Below are 23588 nucleotides of genomic sequence, written 5' to 3'. Positions count from 1 at the left end.
TTTGTTTTGATTTTCTTAGGATATATTCCTAGAAGTAGGATCACTAGGATAAATGGCAATTCCATATTTACTTTTCTTTTTTTTTCTTTTTTTTTTTTTGAGGAAACTCCATACTGTTTTCCATAATGGCTGCACCAGTCTGCATTCCCATCAGCAGTGTACTAGGGTTCCCTTTTCTCCACATCCTCACCACCATTCTGATAGGTGTGAGATGATACCTCAGTGTCATTTTATTTTTTTATTTTTTAAATATATATTTTATTGATTTTTTACAGAGAGGAAGGGAGAGAGATAGAGAGTCAGAAACATCGATGAGAGAGAAACATCGATCAGCTGCCTCCTGCACATCTCCCCCTGGGGATGTGCCCGCAACCCAGGTACATGCCCTTGACCGGAATCGAACCTGGGACCTTTCAGTCCGCAGGCCGATGCTCTATCCGCTGAGCCAAACCGGTTTCGGCATCAGTGTCATTTTAATTTGCATCTCTCTGATGATCAGTGACGTTAAGCATTTTCTCATATGTCTCTTGGCCATCTGTATATTCACTTTGGAGAAATAGCTATATTGGTCCTTTGCCCATTTTTTAATTGGATTGTTTATCTTCCTTTTGTTAAGTTGTATGAGTTCCTTATATATTTTGGATATTAACCCTTTATTAGGTATATCATTGCCAAATATATTCTCCCATACAGTGAGCTCCCTTTTTGGTTTTTTTTTTTTGTTATTTTTTAAAAATATATATTTTATTGATTTTTCACAGAGAGGAAAGGAGAGGGATAGAGAGTTAGAAATATCGATGAGAGAGAAACATCGATCAGCTGCCTCCTGCATACCCCCCACTGGGGATGTGCCCGCAACCAAGGTACATGCCCTTGGCCGGAATCGAACCTGGGACCTTTCAGTCCTCAGACCGACGCTCTATCCACTGAGCCAAACCAGTCAGGGCCCTTTTTGTTTTTTTGATGGTTTCTTTTGCTGTGCGGAAGCTTTTTATTTTGGTGTAGTCCCATTTGTTTATTTTCTCCTTAGTTTCTTTTACCCTTTAACTAAATTTTTTAAAAATATATTTTTTTGTTTTTTTACAGAGAGAAAGGGAGAGGGATAGAGAGTTAGAAACATCAATGAGAGAGAAACATCGATCAGCTGCCTCCTGCACACACCCTACTGGGGATGTGCCTGCAACCAAGGTACATGCCCTTGACCGGAATCAAACCTGGGACCCTCCAGTCTGCAAACCGACGCTTCTATCCACTGAGCCAAACCGGTTAGGGCTAAACTAGACTTTTAAAAAAATATTTTTTTATTGATTTCAGAGAGGAGGAGAGAGGAAGAGAGAGATAGAAACATCAGTGATGAGAGGGAATCATTGATTGGCTGCCTCCTGCACGTTGGACCACGACCGCAACCCAGCACGTGCCCTTGACCGGAATCGAACCTGAGATCCTTTGGTCCGCAGGCTGACGCTCTATCCACTGAGCCAAACCAGTTAGGCTAAACTAGACATTTTTAAAACAACACTGTTTTTACTTGAAAGAATGACTGACATAAAAACTCATTATTCACACTTAGGTATTGGGCAGACATTTTCTTAAAATGCAAGAAGTAAGTCAGGCTCCAGCCAGTTTGGCTCAGTGGATAGAGCGTCGGTCTGCGGACTAAAGGGTCCCGAGTTCGATTCTGGTCAAGGGCACATACCTTGGTTGCAGACTCCTTCCTGGCTTGGGCCCTCGTTGGGGTGTGTGCAAGAGGCAACCAATTGATGTGTTTCTCTTACATCGATATTTTTCTCAGTCTTTCCCTCTCTCTTCAAATCAGTGGAAAATATCCTTAGGTGAGGATTTAAAAAGAAAAAAAGAAGTAAGTCAGTATTTGTTGCCAATGATAAAATTTTAGCTTCCAAGCAAAAAAAGAATTTCAGAAAACTTATATCTACCACTTAAGCTCAACAACTTTCCGAAAGGTTTATAATAGAATAAAATGGGGGTGGGAGTTGGGAGTGGAAGACCAGCATAATAAAAATGGTTAAATTATGATACATTTATGCAGTGAAATAATGTAACAAGAAAAATGAATGAAATACAGCTCCATAAAAAAGGTGAGCCCTGGCCTGTGTGGCTCGGTTAGAGAGTTGTCCCTGTGCAACCTCGGCATATTGGATGACACTCTAACCAACTGAGCTAGCCAGCCATTGCCCAGGCATATTAATATTCTAGTTCTTAGATTTGGTGGTGGGTTTACAGATTCTCACTGTGTTATTTTGTTTGGTAACAACATTGTTTCCTTTTGTATGTATCAAATATTACAGATTCATTTTAAAATTGGGTCCTTTTTAAACAATACGTGGTATTTCACTGAATTTGTATGTACTATGATTATTTCATTTGGCTAGGTTAAATATATTTGAGTTTATTGGGCAAGTCATATAACTTTCTCATCATGGAGGTGATCATAGCTTATGAGCATTTACCCTATTGTGTTCTAAGAAGTACTTCACATGTATTAACCTATTTAATTTTTCTCTCTCTTTTTTTGATTTGAGAGAGAGAAAGCAACGTCAATTTTTTGTTCTGTTTATTTATGAATTCATTGGTTGATTCTTGTATGTATCCTGACCGGGGATCAAACCCACAGCCTTGGCATATTGGGCCGACACTCTAACCCAGCAGTTCTCAACCTGTGGGTCGCAATCTCTTTGGCGGTCGAACAACCCTTTCACAGGGGTCGCCTAAGACCATCCTGCATATCAGATATTTACGTTACGATTCATAACAGTAGCAACATTACAATTATGAAGTAGCAACGAAAATAATTTTATGGTTGGGTCACAACATGAGGAACTGTATTTAAAGGGCCAGAAGGTTGAGAACCACTGCTCTAACCAACTGAACTGCCCGGCCAGGGCACTTTTCTAACAACTCTATGAAGTAGGAACTATTATGTCCCTGTTTGAAAGCTAAGATCCTACAGCATAGAGGTTAAAGCAACTTATTGAAGGTTTGCACAGTTAAGAAGCAGAGAGCCGGAATTTGAACCCTCACAAACTGCCTCCAGGGCCTACACATTTAACTATTATATTTATATCAATTGCTATAATTACACTTAATTTAACCAGCTTATTATGATTATAGGAAACTGTTTTGGTGGTGGTAGAGGTGTCAAGTGTGGTTAATGAGATTATTATGCTTCCTTGGGAATCTGTGGTCTCCCTGAGTAAGGGAGGGTGGGTAGAGACAGGAGCCCAGGGAAAAGGAAGTGTCTTCTTAAGAGCCTTTGCCAATGTGTTTGTATCTCCTCTTCTTCTAGAGACCATGGCAAGCCCAGGGAAAGACAATTATCGGATGAAGAGCTATAAGAACAATGCCCTAAACCCTGAGGAAATGAGGCGAAGACGAGAAGAAGAGGGCATTCAGCTTCGGAAGCAGAAGCGGGAGCAACAAGTGGGTTAACCCGAGTATTCTTTATTTTTCAAATTTATTTTTTTATATGTTTTTAAAGAGAGAGAGAGAGAGAGAGAAACATCAATTTGTTCCACTTATATTTTTTTTATTTCAGAGAGGAAGGGAGAGGGAGATAGAAATATCAATGATGAGAGAGAATCATTGATTGGCTACCTCCTGTGCGCCCCACACTGAGGATCAAGCCTGGAACCTGGGCATATGCCCTGACTCAGAATTGAACCGTGACCTCCTGGTTCGTAGGTCAGCACTCATCCACTGAGCCATGCTGGCCGGGCTTCCCAAGGATATTTTTTCCATTGATTGTTTTTGTTTGTTTTTTTCAGAGAGATTGGAAGGGAGGAACAGGAAAGAGAGAGAGAAACATTGATGTGAGAGAAACACATCAATTGGTTGCCTCCTGCACACGCCCGAACTGGGACCAGGGATCAAACCTGCAACACAGGTACATGACCTTAGCCGTGATTAAAGGGTGACCCTTTGGTGCTCTAACCACTAGACCACACCTACTAATACCATTGGTTGATTCTTATGTGCCATGTGTGAGGATCAAACCCATAACCTTGGCATATTGGGACAACACTCTTACCAATTGAGCTATCTGGCCAGGGCCCAGAGTATTCTTAAACATATTGTTCTGAGAAAGGATCCAGCTGCCATGATTGGCCTCCACCTTGCACTCTCACTCTCCCTTTAGGAAAGTAGCTAAGCTACAACAGCTTCCTTTGTTGTAAAGAAATGTTGAAAGCTTTGAGAAAGAGAAAATCAGCCCTACCTGGTTTGGCTCAATGGATAGAGCATCTGCCTGCGGACTTAAGGGTCCCAGGTTCAATTCCAGTCAAGGGCATTTACCTTGGTTGCGGACACATCCCCAGTGGGGGGTGTGCAGGAGACAGCTGATCTTGATGTTTCTCTCTCATCATCGATGTTTCTAACTCTCTGTCCCTCTCCCTTCCTCGCTGTAAAAAAATCAATAAAGTATATTTAAACAAAAAGAAAAAGAGAAAATCAATCACTTGTTCTTTTTTCATAACAGCAGCATCATTTCTGTCTTCAATATAACATTTTGGTTTTAGACCCCTATTTATTGCCTTCTCTCTTCTTTACCCTAAAGTCAGTGTTAGGCCTGGCCTTCAAGGCCTAGCTCCAAGCCTAACTTTTTAAGAGGTTCATCCGCTATTCTGAGCTGCCTTATTTCTCTTTCCTGGGTTCATTCTTTGTAAGTCTCCTTAGGACTGAGAGTATATTAATACCTCACCATTTGTGCTCTTTCACACACCCACTAAATTGGTGCCTTGCCCAAACCTACATGTAGTCACCTAACCTGCTTTTGCCTACCCTCTTGCTTTAACATTATTCCTTCAAAGCCTTTTATACTCTTCACCTTTTATACAAAGGGCATTAGAATCTTTAAAGATTTTTTTGCTTATAAAAATGAAAGTAGCCAAAACCGGTTTGGCTCAGTGGATAGAGCGTCGGCCTGCGGACTGAAAGGTCCCAGGTTCGATTCCGGTCAAGGGCATGTACCTGGGTTGCGGACACATCCCCAGTGGGAGATGTGCAGGAGGCAGCTGATCGATGTTTCTCTCTCATCGATGTTTCTCTCTATCTCTCTCCCTTCCTCTCTGTGAAAAATCAATAAAATATATTAAAAAAAAAAAATGAAAGTAGTTAGATAAAATAGAAAGTAAAGCTCTTGAATATCTTTCTATGCCAGTATGTTGAACTTGGCATTTGCTCAACCATGCTAGCATTTCCTTGACAGTTTTGCCATAATTTAACATTAGGTTATTCTTTGGTGTTGTTGTTGTTTTTGTTTCAGTGAATAGTCTTACCACCATCTCTTCTCTTCACTTGCAGCTATTTAAACGGAGAAATGTAGAGATGATTAATGAAGAAGCTGCCATGTTCGATAGTCTCCTCATGGACTCCTACGTGAGCTCTACCACTGGGGTAAGGGCCTTGCTTCGGGCAGGCCTGGGAAGTACCTGCTTCTACAAAACAGAAATTGGGCAGTTCACATCATCTAGTAGTTTTGCTCACAACCATGCAAAGCTCTTTCTTCCACGGGCCCTTTTGTAGTTGGTCAGCTTTAAGAGACCTCAAGGATTTATCTCTAATAGAGACACCTTAGGAAACACTTAAAAGGAAGCCATCAGTTGCCTCAAAAGGAAGGAATTATTTTTCAAATGTCCCGACTTGAAGCAGCCATGGATTAAACCAGCGCATTCTCCTGAGCCTGTCTGTTATGCTGTCCTCTTGCCCTCAACTCTTTACAAAGTAGGATGCCACACAGGATTATGTGCTCATGTCTGACTCTAGTGTTGGTTTGCAAAGCCTTGAACCTGTTTTATATTCTAGGAGAGTGTGATCACAAGAGAGATGGTAGAGATGCTCTTTTCTGATGACTCTGACCTGCAGTTAGCAACCACACAGAAATTCCGGAAACTGCTCTCTAAAGGTACAAAGCCTAGCCCACCCCCAAAGAGACCATCCACATGATTTAGTGTCTTGTTTCTTTTCACCGACCTCATCAACCTACCCCCCTTCACCTATTCTGCTTTTGTGTGTAGAGAAGCCAGGCACATTTTTACCTTTGCACTGGCTGTTCCTTCTACCTGATACCCTCTACCTGACATAGCTGTGTGACAGCTCCCTCACTTCTGCGATCAGATCCTACCTTCTGGATGAAGCCTACCCTGATATCCTATTTAAAATTACAGGCCTTCTCCCAACCCTTGGCATTTTTAATCTTTTTACCTTGCCCAACCTATTCTTTTTTTCCTCATTATATTTATTACCTTCTATCAACAGAATCTCTCTCCTCACTAGGATGTAAGCTCTGTGAGAACAGAGACTTTTGGTTTCGTTCACTACTGTATCCTCAGTATCTAGAACTGTGTCGGGCACATTGTTCATGCTCAGTAAACATTTGATAGTAAAAATACTTCTTGTCTCAGTATATGAAGCAGCTCTCCCAGTAAAGGAATGTTGGTCTTAGAAGGAAAATGTGTAGACTAGGGTTGCTCATCCCTCAGGCTTTCTTCTCTCCCTTACTTACTTGCTTAGGTTCAGAAAGCCAAAGGTGAGTATACTTAAATTAGGATCGGCTTCACTCTTTAGCATCCCAACTGCCTCATAGCGGTCAAAGATGACCAACTGTTGTGACAACCACCTCACCCAGAAGGAGTTTGGGCATGCTCATAGGATGGTCAGGAGCATCTAGGGAGGATGGTGAGTTGACCCCAGTGGATGCATCAGCCAAAGCCTATCCTGACTTTTCCTCTTCTTCCTTTCTCCCTCTTCCAGAGCCTAGCCCTCCTATAGATGAAGTTATCAACACGCCAGGAGTGGTGGATCGGTTTGTGGAGTTTCTGAAGAGGAACGAGAATTGTACATTACAGGTGCGCTGTGGGTGGAATGGTATCAGATGAAAGCCCTCCTTCAAAGAAATTGCAGTGGGATGTTTTTATAGACACATCTCTTAGGAAATAGAGAAGTAATGTGAGGAAACATTTAAGAGAAGCTATCTGTTTGTTGCTCAGAAGTCTTAGCCTCAAATAAGAGAGCCCAGATCTCTTCTCTAAAATAATGTGAAAGAAAGATACCAGAATATAACAGATGGACTGTTCAGTTATAAATTAGAGGTTCCAGTTCACTTCCACATTACCTGTGTGACCTGAGGCAAATTATTTAGCCTCTGGATTTTTTTTCTCAGAAATGGGTGGTGAGTCAGTCTGTTGGAACTTGCTAGAAACTCAGCTGAAAGGGACTTGGAGAGATCCAACACACGCTAATCCTGGTTTCAGTAATGAAGAAAGTGAATCTTGGGAAATAAAAAATTATTTGCTGAAGGACTAGTTGGTGCTGTAGTAGTGCAGGTCTAGACCGGGACCGTTGAGGCCCACTCCTGGCTTCCCATTCTGTTATGTCACTGCCAGTACCTCTTCCTACCATTTAAAGGGGGAGCGGAAAAGGCCTGTGTTTTGATTTATTTATTTATTTATTTATTTATTTATTAGTCAGGAACAAGAGGCTTACTGCCTGAGCCAGTTGGTAGGCATAGCTGCCCTGTCTGGAATGACTTCTCAATAATAGTTTAATCTCACTTTCAGTTTGAAGCTGCCTGGGCTCTAACCAACATTGCCTCTGGAACCTCTCAGCAGACCAAAATTGTTATTGAAGCAGGGGCTGTCCCCATTTTTATAGAGCTGCTTAACTCGGACTTTGAGGATGTACAGGAACAGGTAATGCTCAAATTTGGCTTAATTCTTTAAAAAAAAAAAGATATTTTTAATTGATTTTTTTAAAGAGGGGGAGGTGGGAGGGGAGCGGCAGAAACATCTATGTGAAAGCAAAACATCAATCAGCTGCCTCTTGCATGCCCCCTACCAGGGATTGAGCCAGAAACCCCGGTGGGAATCGAACCATTCCCGGCAACCTGTTGGTGCACTGGACAGTGCCCAACAGAGCAACCCACCAGCCAAGGCTGGCTTAATTCTTGATAGTACCTGTGGTATAATACAAAATATGTTTGGTCTTTGCCTCCAGTTCTGGCAAAAAGCTCCTAAAATCCTTCGAATTTTCTGAGTGATAGTAGTGTCTTTTGTTATTTATTATGAGCCCTTTTGGAACATACCTGAGTCTGTGCTAATGAGATGGTTCAGGGTGTGGCTCCTTAATCTCAGGATTGGGGGGAGGGGGGGGTGACTGGTCATCAGAACGACCAGACATAGGATTAGAGGGTGGGAACTCTCAGCCCCAACTCCCAAAACCTTCCCCACCCATCCACCCCAACCTCCCAGGAAGGTTAGGAGAGCTAGAGATCTGGTTATAAAAACTCTTGAACAGCGATTATTTAGAGAGCTCCCAGATTGGTGAACACATCAATATGCTGGGAAGATGGGAAGCCTGGAGAGGACATGGAAGCTCTGTGACACCCCCATTCCTCACCCCATACCTTGCTCTATGCATCGCTTTCATTTAGCTCTTCCTGCGTTGTAGCCGTTATAATAAACTGGTAAATAACTAAAGTGTTTCCCTGAGTTCTGTGAACCTTTAGTGAATTATTGAGCCTGAGAAGGGAATTGTGGGAACTCTCAAATTTATAGCCAGTGTATGGTGCCTAGTGTCTAAAGTGGGGGCAGTGTTGTGGACTGAGCTTTAACCTGTAGGGTTTGCGCTAACTCCAAGAGTTAGTGTGAGAATTTAGCTGACTTGTTGGGCACTTGGTGTGGAAAAACTCCACACATTTGGCATCAGAGGTGGTAGTGGAGAAAAGATACCCCTGTACCCACTTTTCAGTACCTACAGATCATAGAGATAAAGATACAACTTCCATTTCTTCCACTGGATATTTGCTGTTGGCTAGAAGTAGAGGGTGGTACTGGGATTTTCCCCCTCCATTACAGTAAGGTAGGTCCTGTGAGAATACAAGAGTGCACCTTTTCAATCACTTTCACCTTTTGTGGGGGTGGGGCTAGAAAGGTCTTGGTTAGGCTTCTCTGGCTGTAGTACAGAGGTCAGCCTGTCTTGGCCACTGAACCAGGAACCCTCATAATAAAGGCCGTCATAGAGCAAGTGCTCATAAAAGACGCCAAAAGGGCCCTGGCTGGGTTGGAGCATCATCCATATGCCAAAAGGTTGTGGGTTTGATTCCTGGTCAGGGCACATACTTAGGTTTCGGGTTCAGTTCCCAGTTGGGGTGTGTAGGGGAGGCAACCAGTCCATATTTCTCTCTCATATCGATGTTTCTCCCTCTCTTCCTCTTCCTCTCTAAAAAAAATTTTTTTTGATCAATTAAAAATATATCCTTGTGTGAGGATGAAAAAAACAAAACTACATTAAAAATAAAAAAGGGTCAGCAGAGACGGCACCTGAGCTTATCCAGTGTGTCTTGGGCCTTGATATGGTTTTCATCTGATTATTGGTGGGTACTCACTCTGTGGTTGTAAGTATAAAGAAACCATTAGGCTCTGTGGGTGACAGTCTCATCATCCCCTTTTCAGGCAGTCTGGGCACTGGGAAACATAGCTGGAGACAGCTCCGTTTGCCGAGATTACGTCTTGAACTGTTCCATCCTTAATCCTTTGCTAACGTGAGTAACTAATGATCACCTGCACCTGAGGCATCTGTAGGGCAGCCATGTGGTAGTTCTTTTGGGGGAACTTCCCTCAAGATGGTAAGTAAAGATAAAAAGTACATTTTGATTGCCAAAGTAAAAAGTATCATTTAAGAGCATGAAGATTATGCTGCTGGTCTGTGCCAAGGTGGATCTTGCGCTTCCTCACTTCATGGCACCGTGGAATCTTACGTTGGTCATACCTGCCTTATTTTTGAGCCAGAGAGAGAGGCAGGATTAGCCCATCTTGGAAAATCTAGCCTTCTCTGCAGAACACATTGATTTGCTCTGGGTTTATGCATAGGGACATTGGAAAGCTCTGTTGTAAACTGCAGGTCAAAGTCCCCATGAGAGGTCACCTGGACCCTTCCCCCATCCCTTAAGGTAGAGCTACATTCCATTTAAACCAAAATCAGTGGATGAGCTGTTCTTCAGAGAGCACAATCTCATATCATCATCCTCTGGGCATGCGGTCGGCCTCCCAGCACATTAACTTAGGCCTATGGGTAGGAAGAAACTGAGCTGCTGGAGGCTTAGGGATCTAACTGGATTTGCTCCTGGGGTTCATTGGCAACAACCCTATGCCAAGGACATCATTGCTCAGGATCTGGCTTTTTTTTCCCCCCCTTTCAGGCTCCTTACAAAATCCACACGACTGACAATGACACGGAATGCAGTCTGGGCCCTGTCAAACCTCTGCCGAGGGAAGAACCCACCTCCAGAGTTTGCAATGGTGAGAGAGTGTCTTACCGGTTCCTGAGGGATAGCAGGTTCCTTCATGTGGGTGAATTTTTATGTGGGAGTTTTCAAGTCTTTGGGGAACTCCTATGAGTCTCTCAACCTATGGGAGACTGGGAAAGGCTCTTGTCAATGAAGTAGGTAATCTTGTGTGCATAGATGGGAAAGTGAAAAGTTGGGCCTGATGGCCTAATGTTGTAGGGATGTCCAGGGCATAGAATTACTTGTAGAGGCGGGGACAGCAGTGTTAGTAGTAGTAGAGCTGATATAACTATCCCCTGTGAGTCCCTCTCACTCTGTTCCAACAGGTCTCCCCTTGTTTGCCTGTGCTGTCTCGCCTCCTCTTCAGCAGTGACTCAGATTTGCTGGCAGATGCTTGCTGGGCCCTTTCTTATTTGTCTGATGGCCCCAATGAGAAGATCCAGGCGGTCATAGACTCTGGAGTCTGCAGGAGATTGGTAGAGCTCCTAATGTGAGTGATCTCAGAAAGGGTACAGATTCCCTAATCTTTTCTTTTTTAAAAAAATATATTTTTATTGATTTCAGAGAGGAAAGGATAGAAAAAGAGAGATAGAAACATCAGTGATGAGAGAGAATCATCAATTGGCTGCCTCCTGCACGCCCCCTACTGGGGATTGAACCCACAACCCAGGCACATGCCTTTGACCGGAATCAAATCCAGGACCCTTCAGTCCGCAGGCCCATCTTTTCCAAGCTCAGACTAAAGAACTGCTGCCCTTTCCCAAGATCTGGAGCCATGAGAGTGCTGTCAGCCTTGGTGGTCAGCAGGGCTGAGTACTATGTACTGTTTTTTACTCACCAGTTCTCCCTCCTCTGCAGGCATAATGATTACAAAGTGGCTTCTCCTGCCCTGAGAGCTGTGGGTAACATCGTCACTGGGGATGACATCCAAACCCAGGTAAGGAAGAAGAGGGCTGCCTGTGGACAAAACCCTTCCCTACCAAGAACTGTGGGGCTGATGGGAGGCAGCATAGACTAGGAGAGAAAGCATGGGCTTGGGTGAAAATTTCCAACTCTGCCACTTGCTATATGATCACGGGCAACTTGGTTGCCTTCATTTTTTTCTATAAATTGGAAGCAAATTATCATTCATTCTGTGCTTTTGAAGGAACATTAAATTAATCTAACTTAGTACCTGGGATATTGTAAGCTAACTGTTAACAGTTTTTGAGTCCTGGTCCTTTCGAGATATTAAAAGGTATGAAACCTTACCCCTACTTCCTAGACCTTAGGATCCTATAGGGACACTACCTCCTGTTAATGTAGACAGGGAGGGCACAGTAAACGAGTTCTCTTCTGTTCAAAGGCTAGGAACCTGGGTTTTCTTTGAGTCTTAAATAGTTGACATAATTCTGTGGGATTCTTGACAGCTTTTTATGGGTGATCAAACCCACACTCATTTTCTAGGCCATTCTTATGTGTGCGTATGTGAGCAAATATTCATACATAAAATTTACTGGTTTAACAATTTTCAAGTGTACATTTCTGTGTCATTAAGTACATTCACATTGTTACTCAACCACCATCACCATCCATTTTCTTTTTTTTAAATATATTTTATTGATTTTTTTTTACAGAGAGGAAGGGAGAGAGATAGAGTTAGAAACATCGATGAGAGAGAAACATCGATCAGCTGCCTCCTGCACACAACCAAGGTACATGCCCTTGACCAGAATCAAACCTGAGACCCTTCAGTCCACAGGCTGATGCTCTATCCACTGAGCCAAACCAGTTAGGGCACCATCTATTTTCATAATCTATAATAATAAAAGCATAATATGCTAATTAGACCGGACGTCCTTCCGGACAAAGTCAGGGTGCGAGGGAAGCCTGTGCCGGCAGCCAGGGGAAGAAAGGCCTACTCTTGCATGAATTTCCTGCATTGAGCCTCTAGTTTTTCCATAATTTCAAACTGAAAGTCTGTATCCATTAAATAATAACTCCCCATTTCCTCCTCCCCCCAGCCCCTAGTAACCACAATACTACTTTCTTCGTGAGTTTGACTACTCTAGGTACCTCATATAAGTGGAACCATATATATTTGTTCTTTTGTGTCACCTTATTTCACCTAGCATAATGTCTTTGAGGTTCATTCATATTATAGCATGTGTCAGACCTTCATTCTTTTTATGTGTAAACTAGAGGCCCAATGCACAAAATTTGTGCAAGAGTAGGCCTTCCTTCCCCTGGCTGCCGGCACCAACTTCCCTCTGGCACCCAGGATCCGGGCTTCCCTCACAGCCCCAGCTTCGTCTGGAAGGTTATCCGGAACAACATTTGGTCTAATTAGAATATTATGCTTTTATTATTATAGATAATATTGCATTGTATGCATACACCACATTTTGTTTATGCATTTTATGCATCTGTTGATAGACACTTGGGTTGTTTTCACCTTTTGGCTATTGTGAATAATACTGCATTGAACATTGGTGTTCAAGTTATCTGTTTGAGTTTCTGCTTTCAGTTCTTTTGGATATGTATCCAGAAGTGGAATTATTGGATCATATGATAATTTTATGTGTAATATTTTAACAAATCACCATATGGTTTTGCACAGTGGCCATACCAATTTGCATTCCCACCCTCAACGTACCAGGTTCCATTTTTTTCCATATCCTTATCAACACTTGTATTTTCTGGGGGGTTTTTGTAGTAGTCATCCTAGTAAGTGTAAAGTGGTATCTCATTATGGTTTTGATTTGCATTTCCTAATGATTAGTGATGTTTGGCATCTTTTTATCTGCTTTTTGGCCATCTAAATATCTTCTTTGGAGAAATGTCTATTCAAATCCTATGCCCATTTTTAAAATTGAGTTGTTTGTTTCTTCATTGTTGAATTGTAGAAATTCTTTATATATTCTTGATATTAATTCTTACCAGGTATTTGTTTTGCATATATTTTCTCCCGTTCTGTGATTTAGCTGTCCACTCTATTGATGGTATCTTCTGATGCGTAAAAGTGTTAAATTTTGATTAAGTCCATTTATCTAATTTTTGTTGCCTATGCTTTTGGTGTTCTAGGTCATTCTCAACTGTTCAGCACTCCCTTGCCTCCTCCACTTGCTGAGCAGCCCCAAGGAGTCAATTCGGAAAGAAGCTTGCTGGACCATTTCAAATATCACTGCTGGCAACAGGGCTCAAATACAGGTAGAACAAGCAGAAGGGAAGTCGGGGTGGGTACGTCAGGTGGGAAGGCATGGGGACATGAGAGGTTGTAGAATAGTTGCTTCTAGAAGAATTTGTTCCCCTTTAGAAATTGGGGTCAAAGGTTCTGTGTAGTGGAAGCCAGATTCCCCCGCAGTCTCTCATCTAGATAACAAGAACAAAGGAAGACTCCTAGGAAGGCAAGAGGTCTCAATCTTAGCTGATTTGTGGGCTGGATTTGATTTCTCTTCTTGAAGTGACTTACTTTCTCCTCCCCATCCCCACCCCAATCCTGTCTCAGGCTGTCATAGATACAAACATCTTCCCTGTGCTGATCGAAATTCTTCAGAAAGCAGAGTTCCGTACAAGGAAAGAGGCAGCCTGGGCCATCACCAATGCCACATCTGGAGGAACCCCTGAGCAGATCAGGTATCATGTTTTTTCCCCCCTTGTCTGGAGTGGTATGTATACTCTCCTTTTCTTTTCTTTTTTTAAATATATTTTTATTGATTCCAGAGAAGAAGGGAGAGAGAGATAGAAGCATCAGTGATGAGAGAGAATCATTGATTGGCTGCCTTCTACATATCCCATAATATGAATCAAGCCCGCAATCTGGGCATGTGCCCTGACTGGGAATGGAACCAGCAACCTCTTGGTGCATGGATCAACACTCAAACACTGAACTGGCTAGGCAGCTGCAATAGGTTCTCACTGATAAACTGCTAGAGTGGCACTGGAGTCTGGAATAGATACCTACAGACCATGTACCTCTTTTCTCTCCTGGAGAACAGAAATCTGTGGTACAGACTTCTGTCTCCTACCTCATTCTCCACACCAGAAACTATAAGTAATTGTTAATTATCTATGCAAATAAAGGAGAGCCATGTTATGGTTCATTCGCATCAGCTTCTTTAGGAAATCATTTTGGGGGGTAATACTTGGGAGAAACAAGAAGAAAGTATTTTGTGTATGTGTGCTTGTTTTTTTGTTTTTTGTTGTTGTTTTTTTAGTTTCCATTATCAATATGAATAGGAGTGGTGGGAATTAGGCAAGTGTCTTGCCCTTAGTAAGGGGATATATTCAGTACAGTCATTCACCACTTAATGACAAGAATACGTTGTAAGATTAGGGGATTTTGCCATTGTGCAAATATCACAGAGTGCACTTAAACAAACCTAGATGGTCTAGCCTACTCCATACCTAAGCTATATGGTATAGCACACAGTTCCTAGGCTACAAGCCTATCTCTACATATAAAAGGCTAATATGCAAAGTGTCCCCTTGGGAGTTCGACCGGGAAACTGTAAGTTTGATTGCTCGCTATGACATGCACTGACCACCATGGGGTGGTGGGAACAAAGTGAGGCCCCAGTTGGCAACCAGAAGGCCCCTGTCTGCCCTGATCGCCAGCCAGGCCTAAGGATCCTACCCGTGCACGAATTTTGTGCATCAGGCCTCTAGTACCACATATTACTAAATTAAACAAAATGATGTGACATGGTAAACATGAGATGTGTGAGGCTGCTGCCAGCATAACAGTTATTGTTTGACAGCAAACTTTTTTATAACCAGAAGAGTATTCTTTTTTTGTTTCTTTCTTTATTTTTATTAAATTTATTGTGGTGACATTGGTCAACATGAACATATAGGTTTCAGGTGTGGTTTTTGTGTTATAAGATCTGTTCATTGCAGCACCATGTGCCCACAACCCAAAGTCAAATCTTATACTGTCACTGTATATTGGAACCCTTTTTCCCCCCTTCGAGAAAGAGTACACTTATAATAATAAAAAGTACCGTATATGCCCTAGCCGGTTTGGCTCAGTGGATGGAGCGTCGGCCTGCGGACTGAAAGGTCCCAGGTTCGATTCCGGTCAGGGGCATGTACCTTGGTTGTGGGCACATTCCCAGTGGGAGGTGTGCAGGAGGCAGCTGATGGATGTTTCTCTCTCATCGATGTTTCTCTCTATCCCTCTCTCTTCCTCTCTGTAAAAAAATCAATAAAATATGTAAAAAAAAAAAAAAAAAAAAAAGTACTGTATAGTAAACACATGAAGCAGCAACATATTCATTTATTATCATCAAGTATTATGTATTGTACATAACTATGTATGTTTTACTTTTATACAGTGGCAGTGCAGTAGTTTTGTTTATACCAGCATCACCACAAATAAGTGAATAATGTGTTGTGCTATGATGTTATGATGGCTACGATGGAAGTGATAAGAATTTTTCTGGTCTGTTATAATTTTTATGGGACCATCATCATATAGTCTGTCATTGACCAAAATTTTGTTATGCTGTGCATGACTGTATGCATAAAGCTTTAGGAGTAAAGGGATAGCCATTAAGTTAATCTTTGAAGGATAAATACAGGGTTGTAAAAGGCCTTTACGGTTGTAAAAATATAAGTAAAATACAAGAACCAGAAACTTGGAGACCTTTATTTTTTTAATGTATTTTTATTGATTTCAGAAAGGAAGGGAGAGGGAGAGAGAGAGATAGAAACATCAATGATGAGAGAGAATCACTGATTGGCTGCCTCCTGCATGTCCCCTACTGGGGATTAAGCCCGCAACCTGGGCACGTGCCCTTGACTGGAATCAAACCTGGGACCCTTCAGTCCACAGACCAACACTCTATCCACTGAGCCAAACCAGCTAGGGCACTTGGAGACTTTTACATGTTTGACTGGAATGTAGAGTATTTAGAAGGGAATGATGGGAAGCGAAGCTAGAAGAGGAGGGTAGAAGCCAGATTGTAGATGGTCTATATTGTCATGCCTGTAAAGCTTGTACTGTGCAAACTTTTAAGCAGAGAAATGATGTGTTCAGAGTGGTAATATTACAGTAAGGAGACATTAGAGATGAGGAGAAGGAATCATGGTAGCCTTCCACATGGAAATGAACTAGACCAGCGATTTTCAACTGGTGTGCCACAAGAATTTTTAAAAACATGCAGTACTATGCCCGGCTGTGTGATTCAGTGGTTGAATGTCGACCTAAAACCTGGAGGTCACGGTTTGATTCCCGGTCAGGGCACATGCCTGGATTGCGGGCTCAAGCTCCAGAGTGGGGTGTGATCAATGATTCTCTCATCATTGATCTCTCTCTCTCTCTCTCTCTCTCTCTCTCTCTCTCTCTCTCTCTCTCTCTCCTTCTCCTCCTCCTCCTTCCTCCCTCTCTCTCTAAAAATCAATTTAAAATCTCTTTTAAAAGTGTTAAAAACAAACAAAACAAAAAAAACATGAAGTACCTGACTATTTAGTCAAGGGCACTGACCTCTTTTCCCCTTAGATTGTCAAATAAAATTGACAACAGCCAATACAACAATAGCTGTCTGGTGTGAATGAATCAAAATTATGCCTTTCATTTTTGTCAGATAGGCAAAAATTATATTTTTGATGTGCCACAGAATTTTAGTAATTAATTCATGTGTGGGAAAGGTTGGAAATCGCTGAACTAGACCATTAACATTGGGAAGGTAGAGAGATTGAGATAAAGGATGGGTGGTTATACAGACTCAGTAAGAGTGGATTGCTCAGCATGTTGACATGCATGAAGGAGATCCACAGGCATCATAGTACCTGCCTAAGCACCTCCCTTGCACTGCATTCATTTTTTTCTTTTCTTTTTTTTTTTCTTTTCTTTTTTTTTTTTTTTAGCTAAAGTAAAGGTTTATTACAGAAAAGCTCCCTGCTGCAGGGAGAAGACCCGAATAGATTGCCAGGGCAGTTCCTTTGTCTAAGGGTTAATATATGACCTGCTAACTTTCCATTGGTTGGTTAGAAAAATTCGACCGTAGCATCATCCTTATATTTTAAACTTCAGAGTTCCCACTCATTTCTCCCCTCCCCCCAGCCCTGCATTAATTTTAGAACTTGCCTGGTCTCTGGTCCTTAGGTACCTGGTATCACTGGGTTGCATCAAACCCCTTTGTGATTTGCTGACTGTAATGGATTCAAAGATTGTTCAAGTGGCCCTCAATGGACTGGAGAACATCCTTCGGCTTGGAGAACAAGAGAGCAAGCGCAGTGGCTCAGGAGTAAATCCCTACTGTGGCCTCATCGAAGAAGCCTATGGTATGTGTCCTTTCCCAACATTATCTCTGACTTAAGTAGAGAGGTTATAGGTCAGAGTCTCGGGACTGTACGCCTCCAAAGTAGTACACATATGTGAGGGTGTATGTTTTAGAGTCATCATTGAATACAAGGTTCTATCTCATCAGTTCCTTCTTCCTCTCGGGCAGTAGATCAGTTCAGTTCTCTTTCAGATGGGCTCTACCCAGCAAGTAAGTATAATACAGATGCAAAAAGAAAGCTCCAGCCGAAACCGGTTTGGCTCAGTGGATAGAGCATCGGCCTGCGGACTGAAAGGTCCCAGGTTTGATTCCGGTCAAGGGCATGTACCTGGGTTGTGGGCACATCCCCGGTGGGGGATGTGCAGGAGGCGGCTGGTCGATGTTTCTCTCTCATCGATGTTTCTGACTCTCTATCTCTCTCCCTTCCTCTCTGTAAAAAATCAATAAAATATATTTAAAAAAAAAAAAAAGAAAGAAAGCTCCAGAACTGATAATAGAACCAGGCACTGGGAGGCATATTTTTAGCTGAGCTTATAGCAAATTCAAGCAAGAGTACAAGATGGACTCATCTCAGAGATTCAGAGAAGTAATTAAAAGCAGAATCAGGCACTAGCTGGTTTGGCTCAATTGAAAGAGCATAGGCCTGCGGACCAAAGAGGGCCAGGTTCGATTCTAGTCAAGGGCACATGCCTGGGTTGTGGGCTCGATCCCCAGTAGGGGGCGTGCAGGAAGCAGCTGATCAATGATTCTCTCTCATCATTGATGTTTCTATATCTCTTTCCTTCTTCCTTCCTCTCTGAAATCAATAAAAATATTTTTTAAAAAATAATTTAAAAAATAAAAGCAGAATCAGGACTAGAACCTCTGATTTATAACTGACATATGGTATTTTTCCTTTGGGGTTATGTAGTTTGGGAGGGAAATCTTGGCTTTCCTCTTTCAGGTCAAAAGATAAAGTTTCGATCATATTACTTGTATTTATAAACAGCAACATACCTCGGGGAAAGGAAAATAGAAAAGCACTTATGCAAGTTGACTCTCCCTCCTTCCTTGTTACCACCGTAGGCTTGGATAAAATTGAGTTTCTCCAGAGCCATGAGAACCAGGACATCTACCAGAAGGCCTTCGACCTCATTGAGCACTACTTCGGTGTAGAAGATGATGATAGCAGCCTGGCTCCCCAAGTGGATGAAACACAACAGCAGTTCATCTTCCAACAGCCTGAGGCCCCCATGGAGGGCTTCCAGCTATAATGTCTGCCTCCGGGGAGGGGATGGGATGGGAAGCACCACCAACCAGTGGAAAAGCAGCCCTCTGGTGGGCGGGAAACCAGCCCCCCACCACCAGCCACCACACACCTCTGCTGCCCTGGAAACTGTGCTCTTGACCTGCTCCACCCCCTTCCCTTTGAGGGAGCACCCTCTGGACAGACAGAACCATCTGAGGCTCATATTTGGGTTTTGTGACAAGAAGGGGACGTGTTGGGTTTTTCTTCCTTACACTCTATTTTGGCTGCACATATGTCTTTAACCCAGGAGCCCAGGGTAGACAAAGGAGGACTGAGGTAATCAATTTTGCACCTTTTTTATGTTTATTTTTTCTTTAGTAGTGACTTCCTTCCCTTTTATCTTCCTTCATCCTTCCCAGTTCTCTGCCCTGATTTGTGTAACTCTTATCTTGGGTACTTGAGCAGATGGAATATTCCAGAAGTAGGGGGTGGGAGGGGAGGAGAGAAATCCCAAAAAAGTATTCTCGCTCTGACAGAATATTAATCTTGTATGCTTGGATTGAGTTATTTAATTTTTTCTTTTGCACATTTTTCTTGTATTAAGGTTGCTCTTTCCAAGAACCATGAGTTCCTGGTTTTAGGAATCCCAGCTGCCAGCATTGTCTGGGACTAGAGGCTGAGGGGGAGGTTCCCATAAGACAAGGCCCTTCCCCCCACCCCCTCTCTAATCTCTGCCCAGACCTCTTTAGTTGGGGAGATCCCCCTCACTCTCCTGGGCAGCTTCACCAGTGGGAGTGGAGGGGAGGAGCACAGGCCTTTCAGACGGGGCTTCCCATGTGTCGCTACTGATCCCATGTTTCCTACCCACCTTCCAATGGTGCGACCCAACTTCATTTGTTTACTTGAAAATTCCCCTCGGAGCTGAATGAACCTCTGAGGTAGCTGTATTTTCTCCTAAGCACGAGACGGGCTGTGATCCTTCCTTTCTCCTGAGGAGAAAGTCCTTGCTCTGGTGACCCATAAGTTGCAGAGGAGGTTGGGGTGAGAGTGTCATGTATTGGGATAGCCAGGGATCCCTACCTTTGGCCTTTCTTCCTCTTCCATAGTTGGATCATGTATATTTTATTTCCAAAGGAGAGAATGTCAAAAAGTTCTGTATTTTTTTATATTCTATATATTAGGTAGGTCAATCTTAATTGGTCTTGAGAGGAAGAACTGTAATTTCTGTTAGTAGGGTACTGTGAGGAAGACCACAGAGAAATGTGGAAGCTCCCTCAGGAGGCCTGAGCTTGGTCCTTTTCTTCTCTGCTTGGATTCTGGGCCACCACTGGGGACCAACCCTTAGCTCTGGTACCTTTATGTAGCAGGTCAGCCTGGTCTGATTGTCCCAGTACCTGAAGGAAGCAAGGATGACCCAGGGTGTGGTGAAGTATAACACTCTAATCTTTACTGTGAGCATCCTGCTTGCATCAGAAAACCCAGAAAGTGTCTGCCTTCTTAGATTTGGTCTCAAAAGACCCTTATTCACATAAGTTATCACTCATGGCTGACTTTCCTATTATCACAGAAACTTAGCAGCCTCAGGACTTTTGTGAGAGTTATCGGTATCTTCCCTGTTTGGGATCCTTGTACCTGGTTTGGGTTTTGCCCTTCCTTGTGACAATTATAACCCTAGTGTCTTTTTTTCTTTTCTCTTTGAATAAAGCTAGTGCAGTGCCACAATGGCTTGCCTGTGCTTTTGTGAATTACATGTGAGAGCAAAGCCCATAGTTGGGGATGGGGTGGAGGAAGTTGTCAGATAAGCAAGTATAGACCAACTTTGAAAAGGCACAGTCTGCTCTGCCCCTGCTTTCCTCCGTGGTCGGCCAGTCAGAGGTGCCTGCTCTAAGCTGTATTTTCCCTTCCCCAGAAACAGTGCCATTCTTGCTTCCATTCCTACACATCTCTGGCTCAGGTGAAATCCATGCCCCTCTGCTTACAGGTCTAAGGTTCAGGTGCTCACTGTCAGCCTTGAATTTGCCTTCATTCTGCTTTGAGATCCAACTCCATAGCCATTTTCCGAGAAAGGTGGTTTGAGGCTATAGCTTGTCACTGAAAGTATGTCAGATGCTACTCTTCAGCTTAGGAATGTGACTCAACCCCCAGTCTCCCAGGTCGGCAAGAGGCAGGACCTTATCCACTTGGCCTGCTGACTCCATTACAAACTATTCTATAGTTCAAAGAGAAACTCCACTCTCACCCCTACCCCCCATCCTTGTCCAAAGGGGAAAGAAAGCACTTTAGTGGGATCACTTTGTACATCTTAAGCAATAGCTAAGTCCCTGACATTGGGACCAGATTCTTACTGTGAGACCTACACACCCTGCTTTTCCCAACTGTTCCTCCAAAATCTCCTTTCCCTTCAGATCTGGGCCCTGTACCAGATGGAAGACTTGATCCTCTGGCTGCTGCTTAAAGCCAGTTTTCCTCAAAGGCTGAAGTCTCCCAGGGCACAACATGAGGACATTCTCATCAGCTCAAAGGGGCCTCTCGGAGCTTTCCTTCGTTGGTGTCTTCCTTGGACCATGTTTTCCCACGATCTTCCTCTAACCCCTCCGTCAATAGGCGGAGTTCTTCCAGCCGCAGAGCAGTGTTTCCTTTGTGTTTCTCCTCTCCTCTGGCCATCTTGGGAAGCAAAGTAATATTTCTTTAACCCAGGCTTGACAGCCCCTCTTCATGGACAGCTCCCATCTGGACTCCAGACCCCGGCCTAGGTGAGGTCAAAGGCTTTCAGGCAGATTTCTGAATGGGTGTTGCAGAGATGGAGGGCCTGCCAGGCTGCTATAGGGAGTAGCCTGATATTCATGTTTTGGAATCTTCATATGTTGACACATGACTGGTATGTCCACTTTAAGATCTCTGGTGGGGATGGAGGTTTCTAGGTGTGAAATAAGGGGATAAGGAGCCTTTTTCTTAGCTAAAGTATTCCGATACTGTTTTGAACAGTGCCAGCTATTCTTTATTGCCAGCCCCTCTTCATCTTCCAGTACTAACAGGGCCTCTTGTCCTAGAAGCCTGCCCACATTTCTAAGGTCTCCCCAGTGACTACCTGGTCTTGGTGTTGGCTGCACCTTCTGATAGAACCACATGGGTTCCACCTCAGCTGGCCAGCCTGCTTACTTGGGTCCTTGGGTACAAATGGCCCTTCCAAGGAGCAGGTGTTAATGACTTCCGCTTTCAGGAGCCCTTGGTGTTCCCCATTACCTGCCTAGGACCCTTAGGTCTACCTCCTACTTATTCTCCTTGCTCTGGAAGCAACTTTCCATAAGCCCAAGTTTTTGGAGCTGAACTGCACAGATTATAGCTGCTAGTATAATCAGTCAGGAAGAGCAAAAGCAGGCTCTCAGGCACAGACTTTCCTCTCAAGCCAAACCAGCTTAAAAGGAAAAACGGTCTACAGAATGAAAAGGGTTTCCATTTTCGTGTCTGCCTGCCTTCCCCTTCATCCTAGAGTTACTCCTGTTTCTAGCATAACAGAAGGGAAGATTAGTGCCTGGCAGTACTTCCCTCCTCATTCCACATACCCCTCTTCGAATGCCTCAGCTCATATGTTGTGGCTACATATCCTCTCCCGAGACCCACTCAGCTTGGTGTCCATCATCTTGGGTATTCATCTGTAGATTTGTCTTGTGGGCTCAGATTCTGGATTCTCAAATGAAGGCAGGAAGCAGATTCTCCAGGTCCCTATAGGCCCTACAGGGACCTGTAGGATAAACAGGCTGCCCGGGGACCTCAGGAATGTGTGTGACTGCCTGCCTCCCTGGCAGGCTAGGGAAGGGTGCCAGGCCCAGTGCCACAGGAAAATGCTCATAACCAGTCGCAACATCTTCTACAAGTGAGCGTGAGACTGAGAAAATGCTCAGAGTAGGTTTCTTCCATCGCCGTTTTAGGATTCTAGACTAATCTTGTCCAGTATTTTTTCTGTGTCTTAACTTTTGGATTCTTTTGTTAAGCCAACAAGCTGAGATTTTGACCCTGTGGGGATTCATGTCATAGGCACTAGCTGCTCTTTGGCCAAGGCCTTCACAAATGATTCAGTAATCCTTTTGTCTATCTGCCAGCCTCGGATTAAGACCATAGCAAGGGAAGAATTTGAGGTCAGCACCAACCAAGTCTGAATTAAAGCTGTTATATTTCCTTTGGGGGCATTTTGCCTCAGGCCTGGGATATTTTGCAGCATTAAATTTTGGGCTCAACACCACAGGAGAAAGATTTGCGTAGTGTTCCAAAGGTTTGTGTAGTTTGGGCCTACCTCGCTATTTCTGGGCCAACGTGACTGTTGATATCCACGTTAGAACATACCTGAGCCTCTCTGCTACATGCTAGATCCCTGCTCCCCCGTGTAGGTCAGATTTTCAGCCCCTGGGTTTTAGGACAGTATCTAGCCATTCCCTGGGAGTAGTGAAGGAGGTCAGATGTCAGATCCTGAGGCTGGCTGGGAACCTCTGACTCCGGATGGCTTTAGAGAGTCCACATCTATGAGAACCCTCAGGCCCTGTAGTTGGGTGTTGACTCCTTAGCCAAATTGTGTGGGAACTGCCTTTGAATGAGCCACTACAGAAGCGAAGGTGGCGTGAGGTCCCAGCCGCCCAAGACAAACCAGATGTCCCTCAACAGCAGCTTGGGTGTCCAGTACAGACCCTGCAAAGGTGAATCGAACCCTGTTTCTCACTGGTTTTCCTTTCCAAATTCATTTGCTTTTCATTTTCCAAGAACTGTAAACTCTGGCTATTTTCTATGTTCTCAGGGCCCCTGGGTA

The 23588-nt window shown here is 43.5% G+C and overlaps 1 protein-coding gene across 1 annotated transcript in view; it reads left to right on the top strand.

Annotated features, from left to right (window-relative positions):
- Nucleotides 1–19348, top strand: part of KPNA6 (karyopherin subunit alpha 6) — a 38823-nt gene extending 19475 nt beyond the window's left edge. The window contains exons 2-14 of the mRNA XM_081086340.1: nt 3305–3438; nt 5317–5409; nt 5818–5917; nt 6766–6860; nt 7572–7703; nt 9465–9553; nt 10211–10310; nt 10624–10787; nt 11156–11234; nt 13361–13486; nt 13785–13912; nt 17385–17563; nt 18628–19348. Coding sequence (XP_080942466.1) covers nt 3305–3438; nt 5317–5409; nt 5818–5917; nt 6766–6860; nt 7572–7703; nt 9465–9553; nt 10211–10310; nt 10624–10787; nt 11156–11234; nt 13361–13486; nt 13785–13912; nt 17385–17563; nt 18628–18815 — 1607 coding nt within the window. The 3' untranslated portion in view covers nt 18816–19348. The remainder of the gene's footprint in view (nt 1–3304; nt 3439–5316; nt 5410–5817; nt 5918–6765; nt 6861–7571; nt 7704–9464; nt 9554–10210; nt 10311–10623; nt 10788–11155; nt 11235–13360; nt 13487–13784; nt 13913–17384; nt 17564–18627) is intronic.
- The last annotated feature ends 4240 nt before the right edge of the window (nt 19349–23588 follow it).

Source organism: Myotis nattereri (assembly GCF_964212035.1).
Source record: "Myotis nattereri genome assembly, chromosome: 3".
Classification (NCBI taxonomy): Eukaryota; Metazoa; Chordata; class Mammalia; order Chiroptera; family Vespertilionidae; genus Myotis; species Myotis nattereri.
Note: the sequence above shows the minus strand (reverse complement) of the source record. Positions and strands in the feature narration are given on the sequence as shown.